Here is a 23,265-nt window from a genome sequence, read left to right on the forward strand (position 1 = left end):
TATTATGAAATCCAGAAAACCTATAAAATGATGCCAATTGTGTTTATGTGTCATCCTTACAGTCCGTTACGTGGTGAGGTACAGATTTACTTCTGTTTATACTACCTGTTTCGCCTATTAATCTGGGCACACACCAGAGGCGGACCCAGGATAAAATGACTGGGGGGGGTTTAGGTGGGGGAGGGGCGGTGTTAGTGGTGCCAGTGTACATGCTAAGAGAGCGGCAGAGAGAGGGAGGGAATGGGATTTAAAATAGGCCCTGGCATTTAAAGTACGCAGGCCCACCATTGCGACAAAAGTGAAGGATGTAGTTGTGCGAGCGCTGAAGGCGTGCTCCGGGAAAAGGGGTGTGGTCACTCAACAGGGGGCGTGTTACAACACCATATACAACTTCTACACATTATGCAACAAAATACTAGATCCCATTATACTTGGCCCTTACACATGATGCCAAATGGCATGAGCCAAAATTCACATAATGCCACACGGATTGAACAAAATTCAAATAATGCCACAGGGATTGAGCCAAAATTCACATAATGCCAAATGTATTGAGCCAAAATTCACATAATGCCACACGGATTGAGTCAAATTTATAAAATGCCACACGGATTGAGCCAAATTTCACATAATGCCAAATGGATTGAGCCAAAATTCACATAATGCCACACAGATTGAGCCAAAATTCACATACCACCACACTGATTGAGCCAAAATTCACATACTGCCACACGGATTGAGCCAAAATTCACATAATGCCACACAGATTAAGCCAAAATTCACAATACGCTTCATAACAGGGACATTATCCTCCAAAGGCGCACATTAAACATTTACACCATAATGTACATTACACGTTAAGTTACACACCATTATGTCCATTATGTATTATGCCAAACACCATAATGCCTATTAAAAATTATGCTACATAAGTGCTGCTTATCTACATGTTCATTGCCAAGGGTTACATGCTCGTTGCCAGAGATTCTATGCTCGTTGCCATGTGGGATTACATGCTCATTGCCAAGGGGGGATACATGCTCGCGGTAAATGGGGGACAGCCGCCGCCAGGCAGAAGTGATAGCCACTGACAGAGCCTGACTGTATGCAGAGCACTGCAGGTTCCGGCAATTTGAAATGATGCCCCTTTCACACCAGAAAATGCATTCCCGGGTTGGCCCCTTTTACACCAGCCTAGTCCCTGCATTTTCTGGTGTGAGGGGGAGAGAAACCCCCCCTCCCTCTCTTTAACCAGTTATCTAATTTAACCGGCTATATCTTCGGAACCAACTGACCCATGTACATGAGGCAAGTATCATATTAAAGAACTTTTGAGTGGGCTTTGAATGATTTTGGTCCCGTGAAACTGGTATGTTTTGTTTCCAGAGTAATCTGCCCTCAAAGAACATGAGCAGTCATGAAATCACATTTAAAAAATAAAAATTTTGGTTTACAGGCAATATCTCTGGAACCAATTGACCGATATGGACCAGCCTAGTATCATATTGATGGCCCAGCGATTTGGAATTGAATGAAACCACAATCTTCTATAATGCCAGGGGGGAACTGGCAGCTGTCAGAACCAGGTGTGGGTCGGAATTAATGGGTCCAATATTATCCTATGGGGAAAAACGTTACAGGTTTGCCAGGAGATATCTCTGGTTCCCTGGGGGCTAGAGACACGGGGCTGGGCTTGTTTGAAAGCCCTGATCGTCAGCTACAAAACTAAATGACAGGGGGCACGTGTCCGGGTGCCCCTCCCCCTGAATTCACCAATGGTACACACTATGCCATATTATGGACAATTTATCATTGTGAGGTGATTTGTAATGATACATCATTCATATCGTATATGTGCGCTCCCGTGGTCTCTGTTGTCCAAACATGCAGCACAATTTGAGGATATCATTAATGACAGCATACTACTGGCCACTGATAAAATATCATTTGTCGTTTGGATGATCACACAGTGTACTCACTACTGTATATCGCTGGACCAAGATTTCAAGTGAAATTGTTAACGATATCATATCATTTGCACATTGCATAGAGTGCACCCAGATTAACATTGATTGGTCATGGACCTAAGGCTCATCTGCAAGTGCCCCAAGGCACACAGTTTGAGCACTACTGGTCTACATAAAGTAATTAAAAAAAAAACCTCTTACCTGGGAATTTATAATGCGCATTGTGGTTTTGTTTCCAACATCTTTTTCATAGTTGTGTGTTGGTGCAGAATTAAATCTTAACACTGCATCATGGGAATCTAAAAATATAGATATAATATTAGACTTATGCATAAAAAAATTAATGAATTCACATTCAGAATGAGCTCAAATAGATACAAACTTCTAAAGTGTAATCAGCCAAAACTATACAATTTTGCATTAAGAATGGACAGAGCCAACACAGCGCATCATCACCTGGGGAAACAAACTAAGGTTAGAAGATGATCTACCCAACAGTTAAAAGTGGGGACATTGTTATACAGTGACATTGTTATACAGTACATAGCAAGAACTACATGTCCAGAGGGATTGGGAATTCTCCCTTGCATTTGTGGAATGTAATTACATTTGGGCCATTATTCCAGGCGATTACATCTACATGGCCACAGAAAATTAGGTACTTGTGTAGTTTCACGCCGCCAGCATGGCGCCGTGATACTTCCGGTTTGTACGCTCAGCAAACTATCTAAAATAAACTAACTTAACTCCATGCCAACATGGATAGTTCATACCCACACTATCCATGTTGGCATGGAGTTGATTTTAGATAGCGTTGTGAGCGTAGCCAGACACCGAGCCCGCAGCGTGGGCGAGCCCCGCAAGGGGACTCAGACGCACGGCGCCATGCTGGCGCCGTGAAACTACACAAGTACCGAAAATTATTTATAAAGGTGTCAGTAACAATCAAGGCTCAAATCAACTGTTTCTCACAGCCCATTCCTCTATTTGCACACCTCAATTTACAAGCTAGCTTCAGTTAAAATATTGCTGACAAGAATGATTTGACACTAATACGGACTGACAGGACATGGGAGAATGGGGTCTGCTGCCACATTTTTACATTTAACTCAAAGCAAGAAGTAAACAAAAAGACCATCTCATGAGCATGAATACAATCACTTCCCCTGTCATTGCTTATTAGACAAATGTGGAATGTATGGAATTTCATTTTGTACTGATGGCACATTTATAGCATAGCGATAACTTATTCTTCTATTCCAACCAGTATAAGGGTTACAGTATTATTATAGGCGTGTTAAACTTAGAAAAAACAATATATGACGAGAGGCTTATAACAGTTTAAAAAAAATATATATATGGACACTATGCAATAGCATTTAGATTTACTATTAAGCAACATTAAGGGGGGTCTTTCCCGACAGCATTGAAGAGGCAGATCGACAGAACGGGCCCAACTTTAAAAGCAGTCAGCCCTGTTTTGTCGATTTCGACCGTGAATTGTCGCGATCGCGGCTGAATACCGACAATCCACGGCCATTTACGTGGACACGCCCCTTTTCACCGATCGGTAGGTGGGACATTGAATCGCTCCTGGGATGTGCGGTCGAACAAAATGAAAATGGGCCAGGGTCACGGCTGTCGGGACGGATCGACAGGCGTGACCCGGGATTGAATACCCCCTTAATACATTACTATTTACACATGCATGAAAAGGTCATCTAGATATTTTCCATGAAAAGAGAAATAAAAAGACCAGTGATGTGACACATCAGCATTAACGACCTGATACTATTTATATAGCGCACACATAGGTCCTTATTTTGGTTGACTCCTTATTTTGGTCGACTCGCAAGGCTGCAAATTTCGTGGACACTCGCATACAGTGGCTGCACATGCGCATAATTACAATAGCCCCTTTATCTTGCAGTGCTTTACAGAGAATATTTAAACATTCACATCAGTCCCTGCCACAGAAGAGCTTACAATCTATGGGGCAGATATACAGTATTAAGCCTGGCGAAGAGATAAAATGGAGATAAAATGGAAGGCGATAATGCACCAGCCAGTAAACTCCGAACGGTCCTATATCAAAAACAGCTGATTGTGCGTTGTGTCCTTCCACTTTATCTCTTCACCAGGCCTAATACATCTGCCCCATTATTCCCTATGACATGTACACGCACACACAGATATTCTAGGGTTAATTTTGTGGAAGCCAACTAACCTACCACTATTTTTTTGGATTGTGGGAGGAAACCGGAGTACCCAGAGGAACCCCACGCAAGTACGGAGAGAATATACAAACTCCTAGATAGTGACCTTCAGATATATCCTGCTGTGGTGTAGGGATGACCATTGGAAGGACACTATGAAGAATGCGATGGTGGCAATATGGTAATACCTTGTAAGAAGCTCTGGTGCTTTTCCTAATTAGATCAAACTGGAACATCAAAATAGACGGTGCTCCGGGACTTGAATAGTCACATTATACAGCACTGTGTAGATAGTAAAACGGAGTCAGATAACCTACCAGTATATGATTGGACTGTGGGGATTACCAGAAGGAGCCCATCCAGACATAGGGCGGGATTCTCTAAAATCCGCAGCCCAGTATCGCCGGCCACCGCATTTCTAATGACCGCATATTCTCTAAAATATTCGGTCATTAACGCAAGGGACAGCTTTTGCGGTAAGAGCTGTCCCTTGCGATGCGGCGCCGTTGCTGGACTTCCGGGTCTATGACCCGGGAGTCCGTCTGCGCATGTGCAGACTGACGCGCCGGCCGCAGGGCATGCTGGGAGGGATCCGTGACGGATCCCTCACACACCGCTGCGGTAAGAAGCCCATAGGCTTCTGCAGGGAACCGCCAGCATTTGCTGGCGATTCCCTCCGCAGTGGTGACACTGCGGAGGGACATTAGAGAATACAGAAATGCGGTAAAAACCCCGATAACGGGGTTTTTACCGCATTTCTGTAATAGAGAATCTCGCCCATAGGGAGACAACATGCAAACTCATCCCCTACAGATAGGACTCTGGCTACAATCAAACTTCTGATCTCAGTGTTGTGAGGCAGCAGTGATTGTTAAAAGTATACTTCACAAAACATTCAGCATGGACAGAGTCTCAGGCATCAGATTACATTTACTTAAAATACAAATACTTGCATTAAAAAAGGCAATGTTGATATCTAGGAGTGTTCCATCTACATTTTAACATAAGGCATTCCATAATGAATAGTTTTAACAAAAATCAGTTATGTTATGGAATAGTAAGTGACAGGATTGTAGGAACACTTTGATGATGTGACAGCTGGAACTAAAGGCCCATACAAACTAGGCGACTTCGAGCTGAAAGTCGCTCAAAACAGCAGGTTTGAGCAGCTTTCAGCTCAAAGCCGCCCAGTGTGTATGGTCCGGCAATGAGCGCTGCTGCACGCTCCCGCAACATCGCCGGGAAAGACGTTCATCTGCTGGTTATACCAGCAGATGAGCAGCTTTCAGTGCGGCTTTGCATAGCGCTCTGCTATGCAACGCTGTCCTCCCCCCTCTGAGCGGCTTTCACCCCATCGATGAATGCGATCATCGCTGTCCATACACACTGGGCATAGTCGCCCAGTGTGTATGGACCTTAAGTGATGCTGTTTCAACCACCCTGACAAATTGGTGCATTCAATACAGCAAAACCTGTGTGGACATTTAATTATTGGAGTGTTTGTCAATAATTGAGGTTGCCTCCATATAAGCATCATACTTTTAATAAGCAAAAATAGTGTCCTACTCCCCACACGTTAAGATGTGAGTGGCACACTTTAGGCAGATGATGCAGTTCCTGGGCATTGGGTCAGACTTGGGTGCCCAAACCAGTCTAAAGATCTGTAATGGGCATCTAAAGATCAGCTTGGTCACTTTAGGCACCCAACATACAGACTTTTCACACATTTTCTCTCATGCCTACAGAGGCTGCACCAATGGGTGCCTGATCATCGCAACAATCATATTGCCTTGATAGACACCCATTACTATAGATGGCCAGCAGGGGGTAGGTGGCACAATTAAATTTCCCTCAATAAAAAAATTGTACAGTACATTGCCTAGCGATTATTTTCTCTCCGTGCAGCAACAAATTATTTGTGACTAATATTTTCAGTGCTGACGAATAAGGTCCGTCTGCTGTAACAACATATTTCCCCATTCAAAAGTGTGAATCACATTAAACACAAATAAGTTCCAGTTACAAAAAGCCTCTTAAAAAAGGCAAGAATGAAACCCTATAATATTTTCTATAAAATCAATATATATTATACATAAAATACATAAAGTGACAACTGCTAAAATACCAGTATCACAACAATTTTTTGTATGCCTATTTACTTTAATAGAGTTTGGTATTGCACTCACAGGATCAACTTACAGTATAGCTGCTTTATAGGTAAGTGTGTAAGGCGTGTGCTGCTTTAATTGAAAATAGTTTAAATGTAAAATAGCTTTCTCTACCTTGAATATAAGTTAATATTGTACTTGCTACTCCACATCTCTAATGTAAATTGTTTAAAAATCATTTTACAATTGTACTGTACATTTTAACAGTTGATACTAACTATATAGTTGTCTAATTTGGTCAATAATGTTTTAAAAGGGCCACAGAGGCCTATAGAGACTGTCCCTGCGAGGCTGTCCATTTTTATAAAGCGGACAATCCTTTAAAACGCAGGTTTAAAAATAGGCAGCCTCACAATTGCCAAAGAGCCAAACAGTGTATAGAGATGTAGCCACACTCATCTAACCCCGATTGCCACCACTTGCTCCTGTGTGTCACACCCAATTTGCACCCACGGTTCGGAATAGTCATGCTGTGGTATTGCTGCTCAATTCGGTTCTATGAGCCGCAGGAGTGAATTAGACACACTTGCATGGCGATGGGATTTTGCCAATCGGCACGGGAGTCTATTGCGTTGAGTGGTGCAGGATAGATGAGCACAGCTACATTTGAATAGTGACTACTAAGTTTTTGAAGATTTACAGTATGCTGACTGAGATACGTGGGGCAGCATACACGGTATAACAGTTAGTATTACTGCCTCGCAGCACTGAGGTCATAGGTTCGATTTCCACAATGGCTCTAACTGTGCAGAGTTTGTATATTCTCCACGTGCTTGTGTGGGTTTCCACTGGGTACTCTGGTTTCCTCCCGCAATCCAAAAAATGTATTAGGGTAGGTTATAATTGGCTCCCAACAAATGAACCCTAGAATGAATGTGTGTGCATGTATATGTGGTAGGGAATATAGATTGTAAGCTCCACTGGTGCAGGGACTGATGTGAATGTTCAAATAGTCTCTGTAAAGAGCTGCAGAATGTGTGTGCTATATAAATAACTGGTAATAAATAAACAAATAAATAATTATTAATTTAACAAAAGTGCCCTCACTAAGGTGGGGTATTTGCAATAACTGTAATCATGTGCAATAATTACAAAACTTCCAAAAACACTTTATGGCTAACGGTTAGTGATGGCGGTTCTCATCTGTCTGATATTTGAAATGGACTCATTTGTGTGAAACAGAAAAGTAATAAATAAGAAAGTGCACATCCAAAGCGCATCAGTAGTGATGGGAAGATTACTTGCCGTTCATCTAGTGAAGGATTTTAGGTGTAAAAAAAACAATTGAAGACAATCAAACGGCAAAAAATGACTACCCTGAGCCTTTGCTAAATGACAGCGTTGGTAAATGAAGATGTGCTAATGCAGAAAAGTAGGTGCTGCCAAGATTACAAGACAGGCTCATCGTAACACAGCTGTCACTGATGCAGGATACATACAGGGAATAAGAGCTTCTTAGAGAGACAGGGTTCATTAAAATTAGAGTTCACTGTTAATAGTTAAGAGATAAAAATCATAGGTAATCTTTTAAAAGACCTTGTAAAATGGAGAAAATTATATTGTAAAAAAAGTGTCAAATTATCATTGTGTTGTACTGTATAATTTTTGCATCCATGTATACAGGGCCGGCGCTGACCAACTGTACGCTACAGACAAGATTATGGAGGTCATTCTGGTCTTCACACTGAGATGTTTTGCTACTGTGAATACGCATGTGCATGCTCCGTTTGCAAACTGATGCAGCGACTTGTATAGTAGTCTTCCCGTTCGCACGGAGCAGTGCTGGGTACGGGCGAGAGTGGTGCCCATAGGAACACCCAGCGTTCCCATGAAAACACTGGGTTTTCCCAAGGTAATACAGACGTGATGCGGGTGCTGGGGGCAGGCAGCTGATGTCACGTACCAGGGTGCCACAAATCTAAAGTCACCAAAGAGTGACTTAGATTTGCGAACACTTTTAAAATCATTCAATGGTCGGCGACCATCAAATGATTTGTCCCCAGCACGTAAGGCTCAAATGGATGTTTATGCAAAACATCCATTCGCAAACTTCGCAGCTTTATGAGTCAACCAGAATGACCTCCTATAGCTGGTACTCCTCTCCTCCCCCAACTAGATGCCACCTTAATGAAAGCATTATACTAGCATATTGCTCTGGTGAGATTGATAAACATTTTAACTGGGGATCCTTAAATTGCAGTCTATACCAAATATCAATCCAGTATTGATAATTACAAAGTTGCTGCATATCTCAGACTCTTTTCTACTGCTAGCAAAAATCTCCTCCTTGTCCCACCAGTGTCATCCTCCATGCACTGCTACACACTGGTTTCTTCATTTACTTTGTCTGAGAGGCATTTAAATTGGCCTAATGTGCATTGAAAAGGAGAGTGGGTGTACTGACTGAGTGTGGCCAGTCTGAGAAGCACTGAAGGGGCATTTTGGATGATCTGATGGCATGAGATGTAGTCAGATGGGCACTGGAGGGGTTGCATGATAAATATGTAAATATTTTATATATAATACAATGCCGCACTTTAATGCCAACAATAATGTGCGGCACAGCTGTAAAGTGTCCATATTGTTACCCTTTCAAATATGCCCTCCTCTGTGATCTGCACTTGAAAAACAAACACCTTGAGTGAACGCGACACACATTTTCTTATGCAAATATAAGTTTTCTTGTAGATTTAGAGTTAGTGTTTTTACTATTACACAGATAATTATTGGTATGTTATTGTACTAGATGCAGAGGTACTTTTTGGATACTGGGACTTTTTGTTGAAACCTTATCTGACCAAACCATAACTATAAAATAAAAAACATACTTCCTAAATATGTAGCTGTATCACTACTGTAGCTTGGAAAACCCCAAGCCCCTGATGTTGGTTGGTACCAAAGAGTAAGGGCTATGATTTCTCATGGATTCTTAAGTGCTAAAATATGTATATGCAATATTAAGCATTATTCTTGTGCACTACCGTTCAATGGACTTAGCACACCCTGCTTCACCAACTTTGCATTAGTGAACACTGGTGAATACAATTGCTCCACCAATAGTACACCATCAGTCACAACTTTGCCTCTTTGAGCAGACTCTGCCTAGTGTAGAGACTCTTAACTTTCCTTATGGGTTATCTCCCAGTCTCCACCAAGAACCCCCCCATGGATCACAGAAGCTATCACACGCATAGGTGCCGATTCTGTGGGTGCTCAAGGGCCCGAACACCCACGAAAATTGATGAGCACCCACGGGCCAGCGTCCCGCTGCTGGGCCGCCATATGAACTTGCTAATTTGCGGCTGCAGCACCCACATCGCCGGACCCGCCACCTGGGAAACAGTATGCCGGGAAGAGTGTATTCTGTCCGCATAGTACCTGCACTGTGGGGGAATTTATGTACCTGCACTTTGGGGGCATTTATATACCTGCACTGTGGGGGCATTTATGTATTTGGAACTCTGTTGTCGTAATTTGAATATTGGAGACAACTGTGCTCCATAATATAAATTGGTATTATTTTGTGGCCACACCCCTTTCCCATTAAGCCACTCCTCTATATTTTTGGCTTGAGCACCCACCAGCAAAAACATAAATCGGCACCTATGATCACACGTAATAACATATGTACAGTATAACACCTTGGCTTGCGGGTGGGCAGGAGGGGTTTGTTAGACTTTTTGTACATGTGCAGTAGCATCTGCTCAATTGCACAAACATCAGCACTGCATTCACCACTGAATGAGACCTAAATCCTTCGATACTGTAGGCCAGTAATTTGTTCCTGCCTGCTTAATTTTATAACGATCATTTAAGTTTCTGCTACAGCTCAATATTTGCTACAGTCCTAAATATGTACTTGCTTTAGTTTACATATAAGCTCTAAGATAGTACTTTTACTTGATGTCTTGATCTTTAAACCTGATGGCGTAATGGTTTTTAATTTAGCTAATATTTATACACTTTTACATTGTTTTTATGGGAAAGGACTAGTTAATTTAAGATGTAAAAAATATATTTTCCATTGTATTCAACATTCAATTAAGCCAAATTTGGCTTTTAGTAAATTAGCCGGACACCGGCTCCCGGCCGTATTTAAAATCGAATGGGTGAGAATGGGTGCATTCATTTCCATTCGATCATTATAAATTTCCCCCATATACACAGACACACAAACATATCTGTATATGCCGCAGCATACACCATTCCTCTTATTATAACATACCTCCCAACAGTCCCGAAAACTGCAGGAATGTCCCGGTTTTCGGGGACATTCCCGCGTCCCTCGACGAGGGGGGGTTGTTGGGAGTCCCCCCTGTCGGCTGGTGAGCAGCGGTGAATAAACGCTGTGCGCAAGCGCTCAGCATCTATTCCCGTGGCCAGGGGGCTGGGGGCATGGCTAGAGGCTCACAGAGCCTCTGGGTCATGCCCTCATAGCGGCAAAATGGGGGGCGTGGCCTCGTGGGTGAGCTACAAGTATAGGCCACACCCCGAAATTAGGCCACACCCCCGGAATTTTACAGCGCGCAGTCCCCTGTCCCTCCTCCGGCTCCCAAGAAGGGAGGTATGTTATAACCAAGCATCTAATCATACACAAATAAGGCTGCACTTTGACATAATTTTCCGTAAGCAAATACTTCGGTCATTTCCACATTTAATCAAACACTATCTCACTTCACAGACACTCCTGAATATTAAACAATGGCAACATCATAACAAACACTATCCACGGGGAAAAAAAGTCTAACCGTATAGAAGAAAGGAAAAAGGCACACAGCGGCACATGGCCATATAGAGAAAAAGAAAACACCCAGTTCCAATACTACAGTAAATCATCAAACCCCACCTCATGATCAATACAAACACTTCTTAAAGTCAATTTATGGCAAGCTAACAACATAATGTACAGCCAAAGATGAAAAAAAACATATGTAAGAAAAGGCACACAGGGGTGCACAGGCCACATACATAGAGAAATAACATTCTGTATAGCAGAGAAAAGGGGAACATAAGAAGATCTCAATAATAATGGTACATTTTTGGGTATGCAGTCAGTGGATAGACAATGTCTAGGTCGACACAGATGGTCGACAGTGACTATGTTGACACCTGAAAGGTTCTACATACCTTAGGTCGACACAAGCTTATGGTCGACACCAGCAAGGTCGACATGAGTTTTTTGTTATTTATTTTCCAAAAAAGGTGGTTTTCGTACTTTACTATCCAAATTATCACAGAGTGGGAATATAAGTGTGCTGAGCGCAGCAAGGCCCCGTCCTCAAAGCATGGCAGGCGAAGTGAGTCACGCGAGGGAACGCGGTACACATATATGCCTATGTCGACCATAAGCTTGCATAGACCTTTTGGCAGTGTTGACCTAAGGTATGTCAACCCTTTTTAGATGGTGACCTAGTCAATGTTTTGCTGAACTTTATTTTCTGTGATGTTCATGAAAACATGAAGGATATCATTAGAATTCTAGGTACTGGTTCCATGTAGCATGCAGAAGCATCTATTAACAGTTGCCTGTCTGCAAGTTTATGCATATAGCATACATACCCCTTCCCTTAACTATATCCATGCAGCAAATGGGTCCTTCTAGTTTACCATTGAAAATTACATCACCCGAATGACAGGTGTAGTTTCCTCCTCGAGGAACTAGCGGGCACTAACAGCCACCGTCCAGGAATGCACATGTGCCATTTGTGGGCCAGATGCACTAAGCTTCAAAAAGTGATAAAATGGAGAGTGATAAACAGCCAGCCAATCAGCTCCTAACTGCTATGTTACATGCTGGGTTCGAAAAATGCCAGTCAGGAGCGGATTGGCTGGCTGTTTATCACTTTACATTTTATCACCGTTGAAGCTTAGTGCATCTGGCCCACTGTCTGAATGGATTACAACAGCACCTTTGAGCGTACACTCAGGGCAAGATTTAAAAACTTGTGCGTGTACGCAGTTAGAATATTCTCTTAATTAGTGAACACTGGCATTTTGTGTGCATTGTGTGCAGCTATGAATCTGGTGCATCGTAAAAGCAGAGTCCTATTACATTACAATTGTACAGAGTCCTATTCATTACAATTGTATAGCTTTGCAAATGTTCAGGGCAAAATAAAGCAAATGGACTTCCAGTGGGTATCCCCCTCACCTGTGTCCAGGCAGCCTCCTGCTGTGCTACCCAGACCAGTGATCTTCTCCTCCTTGCACCTCTTCTGAGTACAGGGAGGAAGAAGCGGAGCCAGGTATGGGTCCAGGGAGGGAGGGGGACCCGCTGTACACCACAAGAGCTGTCCTTTGCCTTAATAATCGTATATGTTACTGCATATGCAATTATTAACTATGCGAATGCCGGCGATGTGTAGCCGCATTTATTAGAGAATCCCGCCCACTGTCTAATGTCTCTTTCTACACTGGATAGTGTATGTTAAAAATTAATAATACTTTTGGTCTATAGTAAAGTGCAAAGGAATATGCTGCGCTATATAATAAACTGTAAATAAATAAATATATATACTGTAGTATAGTCTGTAGGGGAGAGAGTCTAAAAAATAAACAAACATTCTGTATCAAAAATATTTATGTCATATAACTTAAATTACATAAGTAATCACTAACAGGTTAAACATAGCATAATACATTTGAATATATGTATACATGCATATAACCAGTAGAAGACAGAGCTAATAATAATTTTATTTATAAAATGCTCTTTCTCCAATAGGACTCAAGGGGCTTAACAGTATAAATGTATTACAGTACAGGAACAATGAAGTTTCAGAAAAGATACTTAAGGGAATTAAGAAAATGCTTGAGTAAACAGGAAAGTCATGAGTCTGTGTTTGAAGGATTCTGGAGTGGGGGCTATCAAAGCACACTCTCTCACCTCATAGTAAGACACCTGTTTAATCTTGCTAGCAGCTTCAGGTGTCTCTGTTCTAGTATGCGCTGACTGATCGGTCGGTCATTCGGTCAGACACACACACACACACACACACACTTGGAAAGAAAAGCAGCTGCCAATAAGCATTCTCAGCAGCTCCATTCCATCCTTGCTGTGGATTCAGCCCTTCTTGGATGTAGCATGAAAAGTTGACATTCAAAATATATACAGGTTGAGTATCCCTTATCCAAAATGCTCGGGACCAGGAGAATTTTGGATAACGGATTATTCCGTATTTCGGAATATTTTAATATTTCAATGATGTTTTTTGAAGTATCTTGCATTTATGCTGTATAAACACATAAAATACACATATATATTTTATTACCACATAAAATACACACAAATATATTTTATTTGTTCAAAAAACAAGGTTTCAAAACATGAAACAAAATTTGTGTACTATCTCAGATACTGAATTTGAATGGCAAGCAATCATTTTCTTGTACATATATAGTGCCAGTTACATATCATGTCCCCAGTAGTGCTGTTACATATGTCCCCAGTGAGTTTTTATAAAAAAAAAAAAAAAAAAAATCTTCACTTTCTGGAATGTATGGTTTTCGGAATAATTCGGATAACGGATATTCGGATACGGGATACTCGACCTGTACAGTCAGAATTGGACATTAGGTCTACAAGCAAAATGTCACCTTTCACAAATGTTGACATGTTCATGATGTTGACATTTAACATGTTGATACCACAATGTTGATATACAGTATGTGAATGTCAACATTTTGCTTCTTGATATTCTGATATGTTTGTGTTTGATATAAAGTGGATTTGTAAACTTGCCAAGTTTGGAAAATGTTCTAGAGCCTTTACAGTACATATACCAATACAAAATCAAATGCTTAATTCTCATGCATTTTTTAAAACGATTGTAAAGAAAGCAGAATAAGGACACACTGATAGTAATACTGGGGAATTCTAATTATGGTCAGAAATATTATACATTGGAATCAGGGGATGTCTGCTGACAATAAGAGGTAATATAGAATGTTTACTGTGTGTTAAGGTAACAGATGCTGTATGTGTTCTGCTCGCAGGCTATCAGTTTGCTTTAATAAGGCCATGTGAAATGTAGATAAAAATGGAGTATTCAGGTATCTCCAGATAAAATATAATATTTGCTGTACTGTATGACACCCTTCCTGTATAAAACAAGATCTAACTGATTTCACAGTGAAATGCTTGATTCAAAATGGGACAGAGTTTGTCCTGTATTCCAGCTCTATTTACTGGCTGTACTGCTGCAGTGGTCAGCAGGGCACAATCATGTACCACAGGCATTCCCAACCACGGTCCTCAAGGCACACCAACAGTGCAGGTTTTCTAGATATCCAGGCTTGAGCACAGGTGAATTAATTAGTATCTGAGGGATTCTAATTAAACCATCTGTGCTGAAACCTGGATATCACTAAAACCTGCACTGTTGCTGTGCGTTGAGGACCGTGGTTGGGAATGCCTGATGTACCGGATTCACAAAGCCGTTCTAGCTTCAACTTGCAGCACTGGTCGATGCAATACAGCTTTCTTGGTTCAGCGCATGATGTCATAATGGCAGGCCAGCGTGCACTACTGACATAACTAATAGAGCATCATGTCCTAGCAGCAGGAATATGTCACTTTCTGTCAGCACTTGCAGCTACATGCAGCAGAAGGGCAGACGAGGCTGGGTTTTTTTTGTTAGTTCCTTAGCAAGTCTACTAGCCTGTCTGAACTTACACAAAGTACATTCATACATAAATTGCTAAAAAAAAAACAAAAAAAAACACTCACCAATTTCTGCTCCGAGGGAAGAGTTCAGTATGGCGCCAGCAGAAGAAACAACTGCACAAGTGGTAAAGCCTAGTGGATACAGCTTGTTCAGTGGTATTTGGGGGAAATACTTTTCCCATCCCAAGTTTGAGAATGGAGCTTCCTTGCCATCCAACATTCTGACATGAGCTCGCTTTTTCAGGATACACAGCAGTTCCTGGGCACTAAGTTTCCTTACATTCTGTTTTCCTGAGAAGTTAACACCCAGCTTGTTCGCTCTCAGGTACTCCCGCCTAGCTTTCTGAAGACGAGGCGTCAGCATCTTTGAAGAGACATTCCCTTTCCAAAGCTTCTGCAGAAAAGATTTGGACATGGTCGAAGAGAATCCATTCCAGTCATCCGGCTCATCAAACATATGCTGTTTCCTGTGATGTGTGTTCCTTCGTACTTTTCTGTGTCTTGGTTGTGGATTTTTCCGATACCTAGCATTAGCCATTAAGTTAAGTGAATCAGCCTCATTATAATCTACAAGACTATGGATGAGACCTTTGCTCTTCCTTATAAACTTGTCTTCACTTTCAAAGTAATTCTCCACATCTGCTATAGTTTTCATGCTACCTGGATCAGATTTAAAGGAGTTTAAAATGTCTTCGTTAATAAGATTGTTATCGTTAATGGCGTAGGATAATGATGGGTCTTGAAGTGCTCCCATGATGGCTCTCTGCTTTCCTTGAATAGGCAGGAGTTTTTTAGCCTCTATGTAAGAGAATGAACTTGGCACTGGTTCCACTGAATTGCTGTCTGTGAAGTAGATGAAGATCACCAGGAACAGTAAGCCCCAGGCACAGATTCCAAATAGCATAAGTTGTTTCCATTGCTTTAGGTTAGGTTTCATGGCTTAGTCTGCTCTGGCTCCTAAGGTCTTTATGCTAGTGAAGCAGAAAATTAAATTGTGACCTGTAAGAATAAAACAAAAATTGGTCAGAAAATATACATGGCAAGTTAAAAAGACATCCCAAAATAGCTCCAGGTTACTTATTTAGTGTATCACTAATGTGTGCTTAATCTGCGTATAGTCAAGTGTTCACTGAGTCCATAACACAATAGTACGTGCTTCACAGCTACATCAATATTTGCATAATGGTTAGAAAAAGAAAAGCCTTTAGCAGATGGTATGAATCCCTCTGGTGGGTGACCACAACCCTTAAGCTTGGTTCTCTACTAAATAACCATTACCAATTACCATGCCCGGAGCTACCTAATTAGAATGGATGCTGTCTGGAACATATCAGGAATTGGTAGGCAAAACCATATCTGCTATAAAAATACTTTTTCCCCATGACTGTGGCTGCAAAAACACATACTGTAGGTCCAGCTTTTAGTAAATCCTATGTTTATTTTGCAAAAAAAAATAAAAATAATTGTCCAACCAATAACATGAGGGTTAACTGAATAGCCCGGAAATAAAAAAAAGCAGCAATAGAAAAACATAATGATGCCCGTTTCAAGTTAGTATAAAGATTTCAATTAGAGAAATTAAAATGAACAAGTTTAGCATTGACCTACTGTAGAAAAGAAGTTAAATATCATGTTTTAAAATGTTTCTCTTTTATTACTGGTGATATAATCACATTGATGGAGTATGTGATGCCTAAAGTTGACGATAAATTAGAGTAAGGAAGAAGGGTTTACTCTGACACCGTATAAACCATAATATAATTTTGTGGAAGAACTAGAAGAAAATAACAATCCACAATTATATAGGTTTCCTTGGTATTTATCAAATGAAAAATAAAATTGTGGGATATAAGGTACTAGCCAATCAGATTCTACCACAAAATTTACAAATGTATTTATATATTGATAAATATCCCCCCAAATTTTGTCATATCATTATGCAATTCTTTTAAACCAAATGTGTATTTTTAGTAGAGGTGCAATTTACAACACTTGGAAAATTCAATAGATTTTTAATTACAATACTTCAATTCAGTTTTAATTTCGTCAGGGATATTCAGTTTAGTTTTAGTCACTTTCCTAAAATTTGTCAAAATTAAATGTCACATTTTAGTCAAATTATTTAATTTCATCTTAGTCAAGTTTAAGTCAGTGGATCTTGATGAACATTTTCATCTAATTTTAGTCACTGATTTAGCTGTGCAAATTATTGATACTGTAATGGATTTTGCTGAAGATCATTTCTCTATCATTCCCTTGAATACTTTGTATACCTTTCACTATGTGATCTAGGTATCAAACAAGTGCACAAAAATGTTATTTCCTTCACAGCAGGTCATTTATTTTTGCAAATAACAATTCAATATTACATTTTTTTTTCCATACAAAATTTTAATTCAAATAATTTAATAAAAATACAACCTTCCCGATACAAATAAGTAGTAAAGTACTAGTCTACTGCAAAATAAAATGAAGCTGTAGGGATGTATATTATAATACACGTGTCCACCAGCTACACCCCGGCCGGAAGGAAGGACCCCTGGTCGCAAAGAAACACCCGGGAGTGGTTGCGCAGACAACGGGGATTCCCAGCCTGCAGGCACTGGCTGAGGAGGACTGCTGGAGGAATGTTAGCCTACCCCCCCCCCCCAATCGATGCTCCTGCTCCAGACTTCCCAAACAAAAGTATTGGCACCCCCCCCCATGGGAGGAGGACCCCCAAGGGAGGAGGTAATGGTTTCTTTAACGGGGCCAGTGACAGTGGACCTCAGCCCAGAGAGGACCCAACTATCCCCTGGAGTCACTGACTCGTTTCAAACCCCCCACCTTACTGACTCCCGCCCCTGACACGTTGGCCCACCCCCAGCCCCACAGCAGGCCAGCCTCTGGATCCATCCATGCTGGTTGTGGTGTGCTGGAAGGGAGATAGCTTGTTTGAGCCCTTTTCACTGCTGCCCTGGAAGTAGCAAAGTCAAGGTGGCACTGCTGATAGCTGCCTAGGATCTGTGCAACCCAGCCTGAGTCTCTCCTGTAGTATTCCATATCTGTACTGCTTTTTACTTGTTACCTATCTGGCTGTTGCAATCACCAAGTGGCGCCGCTGAATGGCTGCCTGGGTGCTCCGCAGCTCAGTAAATATATGTTCCCCATGTCCATGTCCCTCATCGGGATACGCCTAGTGCATATCTATACGTGTGATATATATCTGTACTATCACTGTTTACTTGTTCCTACCCTGGCTGTTGCACAACAATCCAAATCTAATTCCTAGTATACGCAAGTATACCTGGCCAATAAAGCGGATTCTGGTACATGATGAAGAGTTGTTGAGCAGCCGCAGCTCAAGTAAGTAAATCTAGGGCCATGATAGAGGATGGATAAAACTGTATAAAATACAGTATTATTAAAGAATCCCAAAAATCAAACCACTCAAAGAATTTGATGTCCTTAAAATGATACAGCATTTTCGTCTAGTCAATTTTAGTCATGACAACATGGATGAATATTTAGTCAACATTTTTGTTATTAAAAAATTACTATTTTAGTTATGGTCGCATTTTAGTCACAGAAAAATCCGTCATTGACGATTAGTGTTAGTCTTAATTTTCATAGACGACATTACAGAATATAGATATTTTTTTTTCAGTCTTTTGTCTTTAAGTCTAACCCTCAGATAACCCTGACCACCTGCAGATATTGCTGCATTTACTGGAACAATTCCCATCCCATAAAACCTGATGATGAAAATATATTACAGCTGCTGAACTCCCAGCAAACAGCTGTGGTGTTGCCTGACCAGCTCTCCTACCACCCATACTGGTATGCTTTTATTTTTCTCCAAGCTCACATCACACAGCAATGCTTAGCAGGAGCAATGGAGTGTCTTCTTTATGTTGCCCTTGTCAGATGGTGTGAATGCACAAGTGCAGTATAAAACAATACAAATAAAAAGAAATCAAATAATAGCTATTGCCTCTACTGTGCCGGGAAATAAAGAAAACAGCAACTAACATTTTTTTTTTTGCTTTTGTTATTTTATTAATAAAAGTGTGCTTTCATGGTTACGTATGTGCTGGGAAAATGGGTATAGCACCTTAACCCCTTCTGTGGTATTCCCGAGAATTTTCTGGGTTATGCCTTAGTGCCCAGACTGGCAAGCCTGGTAAATTCTCAGGAATGCCGCTGGTTAGAGCAGGCTGCTCAGCGGCACATCCCCTTTTCCTCTGGTCTCCCCTCCCCTGGCTGTGTGACAGTCTATGACAGTGCACAGACGTCACACCGGTTGCCAGGGGCAGGGCCGGGCAGCGGCTGATACATATTCAGCGGCGCTGCCCGGACCCGAGGATACAGTGGTGGGTTTTTTTTTAGGGATCGCGCCCCAGAAAAAACTCGCCCATTGGGGAGAGCTCCCTAAAAACCCTACCTCTGAAGGGGTTAAATCTAATACATATAATTAAGTGATTTTATACATTTTTCTTTTCATTTTGATGCTCTGTATTTCTATACAAATCATGCACAAAATTAAAAGCGACAAAGAAATGCTATAGTGCAGGCGAATAATAGGCATTTCTATAATGTTGCCTAATGCACCACACTAAGGGTCTTTGTGTTCAGGCAAATATGTTGAATAATTATGGGGTTGATTAGAAGCGTTCGTTATGGGCCAAATTCATCCACGTCCCCGATGGTCTGGGATTGCGCATGTGTGAATATGCAACGCCGAGCGTTTTGCTCCATAGTGGGAGGAAAGGAAAGGGCAGGGAGATGGAACATGGGAATGCAGATGCGTTTTATGGACGTCCCTATAAAAATGCTGAGCATTCCCCTGCATAAGCAGGCGTGGCGCCCACCCCAAACTCGGCAGATAGTGGCCGCTAAAAAGTCAGTCTAGGCTGACATTTTTTAATGAAGGCAGGAGAAATCATTCGATGGTAAGCGACCATACGCAGCCTAGCATCAGACCCTGAATCAGACCTTACATACAGAATTACATACAGAATTCATGAAGCAAGTGGTTAATTTGGTCATTGTGCTTGGCTAAGATACATTATATATAATAACACTTCCTAAGCTCCACTGACATAGTCAGCAACTAGAAATTTAAATTTGTTTTACACAATAGCATATGAATTAATAAATCAACAATCTCAACATAAATGCTCAGAGTGCCACAGAAACGTGCGCAGGCAATGGTTTTACAAGTTTAAAATGCTTATAAACAGAACTGACAGACTATAAGTAGACTAAACTGCCCACTGTCACGTATGGTCTGTGAGTCTGTAACTCTAGACTGGGTGATCTCAAGACGCATACTGTACGTAGCGGAGATGTATATATCTCAGTTAGCTCTGGACTCTTGTCAAGTCCTAATAGACTGGGCAAGAGAAACTGCCAATGTTCTGTCAAATGAAGCTAATAGCAAAACATTCTGTACACTTCCCAACTGTATCAGTTTGCTCATGGGAGGTAAATGAAATTCATTATACTGTATATATACTTTTGTTATAACAAAGTTTGAAATTTTCCCTTGATTGATAAATTGTACTGTATAGCTTTCAAATACACTACAACATAGGAAACATACCGTACACCTTGTTAAATCAACTCAGTACAAGTATCGCAAAATCCACTCATACAAAATTTTCTGGCATATTGGACTTAAAGGCGCCCACACACTAGAACGATTTTTGGGCCGATTGGCCAATTTCCGATAAATCGGCCGATATATCGCCCGATGTTTACCGATAATCAGTCGTAAATCGGGAAATTTCTGTCTGATGCGCGCTCCCGTGGATCTTTAGCTGAATCTTCTGATCTTACGTGCTGCACGAAAGATCAGAAGATTTAACAAAAGATCCATAGGAACGCACACGGGATCTTAAGAAAAATCTTTGGTAAAGATGTGCGCTTGCCTGAAATCTTTTGTCCAGGACAGGCAAAAGGTTTAAAGGCTAATTTATGCGCAAATCTTATGATCGCAGATCTTTCATATTTCCCACCACTGTACAGGACAGGTGTGCAGGTGCCAAGGTCAATGCATACCTGATATTCTGAGCAGTTTGCAAATTTGCTTAAGAACTACAGTATAGGATGAACAAAACTACAGTATGTCTGAAACACACACAGCACAATCAGAGCATGATTCAGAGTTGATCATGAGAGTTAAATCTTTCTCAAATGGGCACTGCAGGTGGGGCAGATGTAACGTGCAGATAGAGAGCGTGTTAGATTTGGGTGAGGTATGTTCAAACTGAAATCTAAATTGCAGTGTAAAAATAAATCTGGCCCAAAGTTACTTAGGTACAGTAGTCACTTGAAACCTGTTTTTTATGTCCCAAGAAACATTCGGACATAATTGTCATTAAATATTTGGGATGCTGTTGAAATCCTAGGAAGGGTTAGGCACTAGGGGGAGGGTTATAGTTAAGCTGTGGTGGAGTTTCGGGGTCTGGATGTGAGGGGACAGCAATGGTTAGGAGGGAAAGGTAGGGGTTAGGATTACAATGAAAATACTTAAAAAAAAAAAAGTGAATTGTGATTAATGTGCTCCATTATGTATGATCTTTCCTAGGAACTTGGTGTTGTTAATCATAAAGTCCTTTCTGACGTCATATGAAATTGCTGCTTTTCAACTCAGTGTCTTAAGAAAAAATGATTCCACTAAAAATTGAAAATTATTGTTTCCCAAGAGGCATGTTGCATAGGTTCCCAGGAAAGCATGTAATCCCCATGGTACATGTACATATGCACATATATGACAATTACAAAGTTGAGATGTTAAAAAGGACATTTAATTGAAATACAACTATGAAATCATAGCTTTATACAGCTTATACAGTTATTACATATGGAATAATGCATACATCCTTTTGTAAAATATAAGGATATTACATTGCTCCCAACTGTCCAAATTTGGCAGGATGCGTCAGGGACACAGCAGCAGCACCCACAATTCAAGTGGACACTATCCTGACCAGCCTGGATGGACTGAACTCTCCTTTTGGCCCCACAGCTCTTGGGCGCAGCAAGTGAACCCCCTCCTTTGCATGGCATCTCCTTGATCCACAGTGATCGGATTACAAATAAAAGGACTCTGGTAACCTCCCATATCGCCGAAGGACTTTGGTAATTCAGGGAAGAAATGTACACGTGCCAGTGACCATACAGGACATTTCAAGCCCTAATTTGAGAGGTGGATGGTAACTAGATTACATCTTGAGCCAGCCCCTATAAACTACCCCAGGTATATATTGGAGCGGATGGTGCCCGTCAGTGCTGCCCATGCCAAACCGTTTTCTTTTTAAATAATTGTGTGGCGAATCTTTTACATACTGAATGTTTTTATACTTGTTGTCTAGTGATTAAAATTGTATTATCTATGGTTTATACATAAAAATTGATGTACAGTCAATCCAATCATTTAATTAATTTTTTTCTGACTTTAGGCACTGCATCTTTTATTTTATCTTGCCCATGTCGACATTAGGGTAAAAAAACAATGAAAAAAAAAGAAAAAAAAAACCCATGTCGACCCCACGACCTGTTGATATAACCCATGTTGACCCAAAACCATCTCGACCTAGTCCCCTGTCGACCTAGAACCCTGTTGACCTTCCTGCATGTCGACCCAACGTTGTCGACCTAATGACTGTGGTCGATAATACGATACACACCCACTAGAAATGTGGGTACTTGTTTCCTAGCACGGCCACAATCGCGGGCATCGTGTGCCTTAACTTTAAGGCACACAATGCTAGCGATTTCCCCATAGGCTTCAATGTTAAAATATTTTAACATTGAAGCCTATGCGCGTCCGACGCAATGCCCCCGATTTCTCCATAGGCTTCAATGTTAAAATATTTTAACATTGAAGCCTATGCGATGGACCCGATTTGTCCATAGGCTTCAATGTTAAAATATTTTAACATTGAAGCCTATGGAAAAATCGGGTACATCGCGTCGGTCGCGTCGTGTTCGTTTTGGTATGCACCCGACGCGACCGACGCAATTTTTTTCCCGACACGACCACCACGATAGAAATCTTGGTGGCCGTGCTAGGAAACAAGTACCGAAATGTGCAAGGAGGGTGAGGGAGAGAGAAGGGAAAGGGGTGAAAAAAAGAAGGAGAAAAAAATATATAATTATATAAAAAGCAATTAGAATTATTGTAGGTTTTTTTGACTGGAGGGTAATCCATTTTGACGGGACCACTGTAATTGTATGCATTCTAGTTCTGTATAATGTCTGTT

At 41.1% G+C, this 23,265-nt stretch overlaps 1 protein-coding gene across 1 annotated transcript in view; it reads right to left on the reverse strand.

The window, feature by feature from the left end:
- ST6GAL2 (ST6 beta-galactoside alpha-2,6-sialyltransferase 2) overlaps nucleotides 1–23,265 on the reverse strand; it is a 135,849-nt gene that overhangs the window by 28,054 nt on the left and 84,530 nt on the right. Inside the window, exons 3-4 of the mRNA XM_083173998.1 lie at nucleotides 15,080–16,015; nucleotides 2,169–2,266 (exon numbers count right to left, since the gene is read on the reverse strand). Coding sequence (XP_083030124.1) covers nucleotides 2,169–2,266; nucleotides 15,080–15,953 — 972 coding nt within the window. The 5' untranslated portion in view covers nucleotides 15,954–16,015. The remainder of the gene's footprint in view (nucleotides 1–2,168; nucleotides 2,267–15,079; nucleotides 16,016–23,265) is intronic.

Source organism: Crinia signifera, chromosome 2, assembly GCF_055691185.1.
Source record: "Crinia signifera chromosome 2, ASM5569118v1, whole genome shotgun sequence".
NCBI classification, from domain to species: domain Eukaryota; kingdom Metazoa; phylum Chordata; class Amphibia; order Anura; family Myobatrachidae; genus Crinia; species Crinia signifera.